Source organism: Orcinus orca, chromosome 8 (assembly GCF_937001465.1).
Source record: "Orcinus orca chromosome 8, mOrcOrc1.1, whole genome shotgun sequence".
Taxonomy (NCBI): domain Eukaryota; kingdom Metazoa; phylum Chordata; class Mammalia; order Artiodactyla; family Delphinidae; genus Orcinus; species Orcinus orca.
Genome location: NC_064566.1, coordinates 25,356,255 through 25,365,528, shown reverse-complemented (window position 1 = coordinate 25,365,528; position 9,274 = coordinate 25,356,255). Strand labels below are relative to the sequence as shown.

General features: G+C 42.9%; 1 protein-coding gene across 12 annotated transcripts in view; it reads left to right on the top strand.

Annotated features, from left to right (window-relative positions):
• The first annotated feature begins 790 nt into the window (after window positions 1–790).
• The window catches only part of TCP11L1 (t-complex 11 like 1), a 33,498-nt gene continuing 25,014 nt past the window's right edge, over window positions 791–9,274 (top strand). For 2 of the 12 annotated variants that reach the window (XM_033410132.2, XM_033410084.2), the window contains exons 1-2: window positions 830–1,119; window positions 4,288–4,471. In XM_033410132.2, coding sequence (XP_033266023.1) covers window positions 4,312–4,471 — 160 coding nt within the window. In that variant the 5' untranslated portion in view covers window positions 830–1,119; window positions 4,288–4,311. The other 10 variants (XM_049714223.1, XM_004263975.4, XM_033410113.2 and 7 more) reach the window with 10 other exon arrangements.

Below are 9,274 nucleotides of genomic sequence, written 5' to 3'. Positions count from 1 at the left end.
TCCACTCCATCTTGTTTTGTTCTAGTTACTTAAATTTAGCAGGTTTTATAGGCTGCAGGTAGGAGACTTGATTGTTACCTTCATTTTAAGGCATATATGTTTGATGCTCAGTCTTAAAGCATTTTACTAACGAACAGTTAAGAGCCACGTAGCTTTTACTTTTTAAGATTAGGCCCCAAAACTATTTCTATTCGTTTAGCTTACTATCTTACTACTACAGGCTGAGAAAAGCATGGTTTTCTAGTTATCCAGCGCCGCGATAGCCACGGCCCGGGTACCTGGGACAAAAGGAAAGGAGGCTCCAGAACAAGCTTAACATGGGATGTTTCCTTTCTAGAACGCAGACGGCACATAAAATGCTGAGTGCTCACTGTGTTTCTCAACTGTCTAAACCGAGCTGAACCCTCATGGGACGTGTTTGCCCCCTCACCTTCCATCTTTTCAGGGCTAAAGTCTCGCTCTTCCTGTCGACAAAGTGTAGCAGCCACTTAGATAAAAGAGATGACCCAAACCAAACCGAATCTGTGCCATTAAAATGAGACTTGGCTATCAAGGTGGTGGGCTTGCCTTTTTTCTAACAGCCAAAATGAGGGGAGGGGAATGAACTATACGCTGCTACAAAACGTGATGTAATATTTAAATTTGAAAACCAGGGCGGGGAAAGCTTTGCAGGTAAACTGCCAACCCTTTTCCGTTATTTGACTGGCTCCGCGACCCCCCTCCCGCCGCCCGCCTTTCCGTACGGAAACATGGCGCCGCCCTCTGTGGCGTGGGGGTGCCTCCCGGCTCCGAGTCACTGCCCACTTGGCTCTCTCCGCCGGCATCCGGCCGCGCCTCCCGCCTTTCCGTACGGAAACATGGCGTCGCCCAGCGTGGGACCGGCGCCACCGGGATAAGAGCTCTCTCCCGCTGTCCGAGGCTGAGGAGCTGCGGCGCTCGCCGCTGCCCACCCGAGCCGGTCGAGGAGGACTGCTCGCAGCGCAGTGAGGGGTGCGGCCTCGGAGGGGCAGAGGCTGAACCGCCCTGCCCGACGCGCATCCTCCCCGCCTCCGCCGCGGCGCCAGCCCCCGTCAGATTCCCGGCCGAGCGGCAGGAGGGAGGACGCCGACTCCGCTGCAGGTGAGGAAAGCGGAGGCTGGCAGCCCTGCGGGGCCCGCACGGGAGGAACAAGGTCGAGATTACAGGCATTTCTTCGCCTTTTTCTGTCGGTCAGTTACCGGCGATGTCGGGTGGAGGCGAGGAAGAGGCAGAGAAGGCGGGAGGGTTGAGTCTTAGCGCGGCCTTTGTCCCACCCCTCGAGGCCGTCCTCCAGGCGCGCCCCGCTTCCTTTGCTTGCTCCCGGCCCGGCCACTCCCTCGCCGGCCCAAACAGTTGTTTACAAGGGAATCCGGACGCTGGGTGTGAGTGGAGCTGAGTGCTAGGGGAGGTGATTCTCGCCGGCGCTGGACAGAGCTCTTTTGCTGAAAGACCCTTTCTCCTGGGGGAGACTCTTGTGAGCAGCTTGGGCTCGGCTTGCGGCTCAGATAGACGGTCTTCACGGCAAGTGCGAGGGTCTTCTATCCCTCGGTTCCCTTTTTAGGCATAGCAGGAGTTGGGGCTTGTTGAGTGAATGAGCACGTTGTACGCAGTTAAATGGTTCCTCGCTGCATCCTGTAGTCCTCTAATTATAGTTGCCATTTGTAGGAAGCCTGTTGTGCACCAGCTGTCGTTATGTACGCTCTCTCGTTTACACGTCCCCCAAACCCAAGAGGCAGGTAGCTGCATTTTACAGTTGAGGAAATTGAAGTTAACACAGCTAGTAAAGAGCCAGAATTGGAACCCAGCTATGTCTGAGACCAACGCCCATGCGTCCCGTATAAACTGACATTAAAGTGATGACACAGCTATCAACAAATACTTAGTGGGTATCTGTTTGAAGGATATACTTATATGTGTGGAGCATACGTAGGGAATGTGGTTGGTCTGGCCCTTAAGAAGTTAAAAATCTAGTTGAAGCGTTTTTTAAAAAATAAGAACTTGTAATTTTACCATCTGACCCCAACCCATCTCTCCTTCATCACCTGCTGCTTGTTCGTCTACTTATTTTCTTCTGTTTTCACTTGTGCCCTTTGAGTGAAATGCTGCCCTTTGTGTGAAAGGGCCCCCTTTTCACCTCCAGATAGTTTTTTGGTTTTTTTTTTTTTTGGCCGCACAGCCTGGCTTGCCAGATATTAGTTCCCCGACCAGGGATCGAACCCGTCTCCCCTGCAGTGGAAGTGCTGAGTCCTAACCACTGGACCGCCAGGGAATTCTCTCCAGATTGTTTTTAATTGGGTGAAATCCTACTCTTTTCAAAAAGACAAGCTCAAATGTCACCTTTTCTGGTAAGGTTATCTCAGCCTCCTTCCAGGCAGAATTAGTTTCTCCCTCTGCTGTATTCCCCTAGTGATGTCATAATGCCATTAACGCTTAAGTTTCACTATATTTCCTTGTAAGACTGTCTCTCTCCCTCTCTAGACCATGCCTTTTCATCGTTGTATTCCTATTTAAATCAGGATATTTTGAATTGGATTTAAGGCAATGATGAATGCCAGATGTCTAATAGCCATCCCTACAGGAGTTCAGAGAAAGGTGCAAACATTGGTGAGGTTGGGAAATGACCTGGGAGGAGGTAGGCGTTGAGCCGAATTTTACAAGGATGGGTTAGTTTACTAAACTTAGTATTAAAGACCTGGAAATCCTGATTTTCCTCCTTATTGCACAGAATGTGTTACTTCATCCTTCTGAGCTAATTCCCAGCATATGAAGAGGATAAAATTAGAAGTGTTTTTGTTGGTCCTTTCTCATAGAATATGCTGGTAATGTTATCTTTTGGGTCTTGGAGCATTTCTAGAGCCAGACAGGATTTAGGACCGAGGAGATGGGTGTCTGGAGTGGGTTGCTGGAAGGTAAACGGGAACTACATTAAAGCAACCTTCATGTTAATAATACAGGCCTGAAAATGTCAATTCCAATAGCTTCATTCTATTTAATGGAGGTATCTGATGTTCAGATAATTATATCAAGTGATTCTTCTTTTCTAATGCACAGAAGAGAGTCTGCCAAACCTCCTGAAAATAGTCATTTCTTTTGATCCCTGGATTAACATCCAGGTATGTAATAAAGTCTGATTAGTGCTTATGAAAATGTTTTGTGATCTCCAAGTTGATAGTACAAATGCTAATATTTTCAGTATTATAAATGCAGAAAATGTTGTGTCTTTCTTTGCCCTTACTTAGAAACACATTTAGAATAGAGAATTCTAGGGAAAAAAAAAACTTGACAAAAACCATTTATAGTAATTCAGAGGTTACTATTCCAGGCCTCTATTAACCAGGCCCAAACCAGCATGTTAAGTGTTACTCCTCTTCTAATCAGCAACTAAGACAATTAAAATCCCTCCCAACCACATACATTATGGTTGTCTGCAACTTCCTACTTTACTCACCAACTTTTCCTGCTGACTGGCAAGGAGTTAACAAAAATAATTTGCCCCACACATTTTTCCTAAATGCTCCATGAGATTCTGCCTTCTGTTTGTCATCCCCAGGTGTCTTATCCACATAAGAGGATCAGGGAACCAACTCCTCAGCCTAGTGTATGTTTACTTCAAAGCCCGATGAAAAGCATTATTTCCAGAGTTTTCCTATCACTTCTCAGGACTGAAAGTAAAGAATTTAAGAATTGAATCACTCTTTGATTAAAATAGAAGCAGGGGGCTTCCCTGGTGGTGCAGTGGCTGAGAGCCCGCCTGCCGATGCAGGGGACACGGGTTCGTGCCCCCGTCCGGGAAGATCCCACATGCCGCAGAGCCGCTGGGTCCGTGAGCCATGGCCGCTGAGCCTGCGCGTCCGGAGCCTGTGCTCCGCAACGGGAGAGGCCACAACAGTGAGAGGCCCGCGTACTGCAAAAAAAAAAAAAAAAAAAATATATATATATATATATATAGAAGCAGGCAGTTTATAGTGTTACCTCCCAACAGTTTAAGGTCCTGTGTTCTCATGACATGGTATTCAGATTGGGACAGAAGTATTCAAACTTGTTACTCTCTGAAGTACAGGTCCATAAATTTGATAGTTACAAGTGTCATTTTACAGGTGGTCTGTTTAATCATTGAAGTAGAATATTATAGCTGGATAAGACTTTAGCAAGCCCATTGATTTTTACAGATGAGAAATCTGAAAGCCAAAGAAGTTAAATCATTTGCCCAGAGTCACATTGCTAGTTAGTGTCAGAGCAAGAACATTTTGGTTTTCTTTTTCCCCCTAGGAAAGTGAATGAACTTAATTGAGAATGTCTGAAAACCTTGACAAGTCCAATATAAATGAAGAAGGAAAATCAAAATCAAATGATTCTGAGCAAGGCCTTGAAGATGCTGTGGAAAGTTCTGATGAAGCTTTACAGAAAATAAAGTCGGGCTCTCCTAGCACCCAAAGAGTGCAAAGACCTCACTGTAAGCACATTTGACTTTGATTAGAAGCAATATCTTCATTGTTTTCAGATGATATTTTTATTATGCTTCCTTGTGCATGTGACCTTGAACTAGGTTCTAATAATATGATAACATTGCCAATAATTAGCATTTTAGCATTAGCAACTGACAGCCTAGTCACTTTTGGGTTTTCAATTGCATGAGAAATTACAATTTTAGAATAATGTCCAGAATATTTCTGTTTTCCTCCAGCCTCAGTGACATTCCAGTTTGTCTGAAATGCTCTGAGAAATAGGAAGGTGGAGTGCAAATAGCAGCTTTAATTAAAAGAGTGTTTGAAAAGCCCAAGGCAGGTCCCAGCCAGGACTGTGCTTGTGGAGGTTGAAAAAAAAAGTTTTTGACTGTGAGTGAGTTCACCACACCCTAACTTCACTGCCTGGGGCTTAGTTCCCACAAGGCTGAGGGGATTCACTTTGCTGTGTGTGGTGAAGTCGTTTCAGATCCCTCGCAGGGAGCAGGCTTCGTAGATGAAAGGGTGGCAGTTTCCGCATGCATTCCCAGCAGTTGCTCCAACTCATGTCTTTTATTAAGAACACTCGAGGTTTTTGAAGTGAGTGCAAAAATGAAAGTTTTAAGAGGGGGTGTCATAGTCTAAGAATGTTAGTGTTGATGTTATCTCTTTAAAGTATAGATGATCTGTAATCCTTCATATTTGGAAGAAGTACAAACATTTTGGGGTTTAAGGTGTGTTTCTTTTAAAATGATAAAAGCCCCTCCCAGGTAATTTATTAGTCAACAGAGTATTCTTATAGCAAACATTGGTGGACCCCATTTTATTGTGGTTTATTATCACATAGATTTTGATAAATATACTGCTAGGTCAAATTGTGTTCAGGGAAGGAAACATGCTGTTAATAACAGCCTATCATGCATGTTAGGCCTTGTCTCCAATATGTATAGTTAGAAACCATCTGTTTTCTCGTTTTTAAAATGAGGAAAATACATGTTATCTATTAGGGTCGTTGAAAAGTTTAAATGAATTCATGTAAAGTCCTTAGAACAGTGCTTGGCACATAATAAATGCTCAGTAAACATTAGTTGTTAATACTACTGCTACTAACATGTCACCTGTTGCATTTATTTACTTATCATAAAAAAAAAATTTTTATTTTGGCTGCATCACGCGGCTTGTGGGATTTTAGTTCCCCGACCAGGGATTGAACCCACACCCTGGGCAGTGAAAGTGCAGAGTCCTAACCACTGGACCGCCAGGGAATTCCCCCATCTGTTGCATTTAAAGATACCAAGGACTGATAGCTGTAATGTGGCTGTCTATGGCCAATATGGTAGTTTTATCACTTGCAGTTTCTGGTAAAGAAGTACCTTTGGTTTAGATCTTCAGTTGTTCTTTGATTAATGTCCTTGTCTTTGGCATCCTGTCAGTTTGATGGCATGATTCCAAATTAATGTCAGGCCAACACTAGACTATCTGAAATTGTATGTGGTTATGTCCTTAAGGCAACTTATCCTGGCACCCATGATCAAGAGTTGGGGAACCCAGGAACAGTCAAAAAAGTGTATCAACATGTGTGTGTATGTGCATTTTTCTAGGAGGAAGGTCATGGAAGCTTTCATTAAATTCTCATAGAGATCCATATCAAAATGAGGTTTAAAATCAATGACCTAAAATATTGTTTCTGGCTTTCTTGCTCTTTCTCCTTGTAGTAATAGGTAGGTATAGGGCTGTGGACTCCAGTGGTAAAACTAAGACCCCATAGTCTGGGCACCAGGTCAGGAGACATCACTGCCTGCATAGAGCATAAATAAGAATTTATAAAATATGAAATTAGCTGTTTGCAGACATTTCTCCCAAACTGAATTTATAAGTAACTCTAAAATCACATCTGGGATGCTACAAATTAAAAGCAAAAAGATAGCCTTTAGCCTTGCAAATTATAATACAGAATAATGTTTTAAGGGTAGAACTGCTATTGGTAACTGTGATACTGTGATTTATTATAGGAAATGTTTGGTTTTCGTCCTATTTCTGGCACAGAGCTGCTAAACTATTGGAATTTCCTAAGTGATGAGAGCTAGAAAGATGTCTTTTGTTAGACTTGGAAAGCACCTAGGTAACCTAACCGAAGGATGGCATCTTGTTTGCCAGGGGACTCAGCCTTGTGATTAGAGGGTTGGAACTTTCAGTCCCACCCTCCCACCCCCACCTCTGGGGAGGAGGGTGGAGCTGGATGTTGTATCAGTTGCCAATGGCAATTATTTAATCAAGTTTGCCTATGTAATGAAGCCTGCATAAAAACCCAGAAGGATGGGGTTCAGGGAGCTTCTGGGTTGGTGAAGACATGGAGGTGCTGGGAGAGTGGCACACTGCTTCCCTATACCTTGCCCTATGCACCTCTTCCATCTGGCTGTTTCTGAGTTACATCCTTTTATAATAAACCAGTAAACTAGTATGTAAAATGTTTCTGTGACTTCCATGAGCTGCTCTAGTGAATTAATTGAACGCAAGGAGAGGTTGTTGGAACTTCCCATCCATAGCCAGTCTGTCAGAAGCAGAGGTGACTTGCTACTTACTAGCCATGTCATTTTGGACAAGTTACTTAACCTCTCTATGCCTATTTCTTTATCTGAATGGGGACAGTAGTAATTCACTATTAGTTCAAAACTAGTTCATGTTACTAGGATTGTTAGAGGATTAAATGAGATACTATTTGTAAAGCATTTTAGAATGGTGCCTGGTTCATAGGAAGCAAAATAATGTGTTTGTTTAAAACAAATAGACTTATTTTGATAACATTTAACATCAGTTTGTGGTAAAAACTCTCAGCAAATAAAGAAGAGAACATCCACAAAATATAAAAGGACATTTACAGACTCTTACAGTTAACATCATACTCAATGGTGAAAGAATGAATGTTTCTCCCTGTAAGTTTGAGAACAAGACAAGGATATTTACTCTTACTACTTCTAATTAAAACTGAACTGGAGATCCCAGCCAGGAAATAAAAATAAATAAAAGGTATCCAGTTAGGGGGAAAAAAAAAAGTGACAATCTGGACTTGGGACTGTTGTCTGAAGTGGGGGTGGTGGTGGCAGGGGGCGCAGTGTTGTAGGACTGAGCCTTTAACCTGTGGAATCTGATGCTGTCTCCAGGTAGATAGTGTCAGAATTGAGTTGAATTGTACAACACATGTCTGGTGTCAGAGAATTGCTTGGTGGTGTGGGGAAAAAACCTTCACCCCACTTCCCCTGCATGTAATGGAATTCGGGTTCAGAACTTTTAGTAACTGATACAGAATGTAGAAAAAGGTCAACGTCATCATTCCTCCGGTTCTGACGAGTCTGGGGTCTCAGCATGCAGTTACCATCCTCCACCTGAGTGGGGGCCTTAGTTCCTGCAGAACTCAAGGATATGTATCACATTGTTATGCATATCTTACTAAATTACTGAGATCTGTTCAAGGGCAAGCACTGTGGCCAGGCTTACATCACAGAGTGGCTTAGGTCAAAAATGGCATCTTATGTCAAGAGAGTCATGCCTGGTTCTTTTTCTCTGGAGACCACCTACCCTATCTGCTTACAATACTTTGGGACTATGCAGACATCCTGTTTCTGCTTAAACTTCAACTCACTGATTTTTAGCCTTTACCAGTGATCTTGCCTGCACCAATATTACCCTTTTATTCTAATGGTGATTTTTAAAAATTGAAGTATAGTTGATTTACAATATTGTGTTAGTTGCAGGTGTATAGCAAAGTGATTCAGTTATGTGTATATATATATATATTTTTTTCAGATTATTTTCCTTTATGTGTTATTACAAGATATTGAATATAGTTCTCTGTGCTATACGGTAAATCCTTGTTGCTTATCTATTTTATGTATAGTAGTTTATATCTGTTAATTCCATACTCCTAATTTATCCCTACCCCTCTCCCTTTCCCTTTTGGTAACCATAAGTTTGTTTTTCTGTGTCTCTGAGTCTGTTTCTGTTTTGTATACAGATTCATTTGTATCATTTTTTTTGGAGTTTTTTATACTTTTTCTAAAATAATTTATTTTTGGCTGCATTGGCTCTTTGTTGCTGTGCGTGGGCTTTCTCTAGTTGCGGCGAGTGGGGGCTACTCTTCCTTGCAGTGCGTGGACTTCTCATTATGGTGGCCTCTCTTGTTGTGGAGCACAGGATCTAGGTGCGCGGGCTTCAGTAGTTGTGACTTGCAGGCTCTAGAGAGTAGGCTTAGTAGCTGTGATGCACAGGCCCAGTTGCTCTGCAGCATGTGGGATCTTCACCGACCAGGGTTCGAACCCCTGTCCCCTGCATTGGCAGGCGATTCTTAACCACTGTGCCACCAGGGAAGTCCCTTTAATATACTTTAATTCTCTGCTCACAATGTACCTTTTGCTCTAGCATTTAATCACCTAGTTGATCAGTAAAAGTTGCCATATTCAGATGAAAAACATCAATTGTTATTCCAGTTAATATTTCCCATTTAGCATTTTAGTTTCTTAAATCAGGTCCTTATGAGATTCATTAGATAAACGGGTGACACCAAGTTCTTACCTTTCTAAAGTGCAAGACCAGACTGAATTATGGTGTCCCTATATTTAGTTAATCAATCAGTGTTGATTGAGTGCACACTGTGTAGTGGGAGTCCAGCAGTGAACCAGGCACACATGCTCTCCGTCCTCCTAGAGCTTGCAATCTAGTGAGGAAGATACTGTAACAAACCATTTCCACACAGTGTAATATGTTCAGTGGATAAGCTTTACCCTTGCTTCACTATACTCAGTCTATAGTAGCTCTTT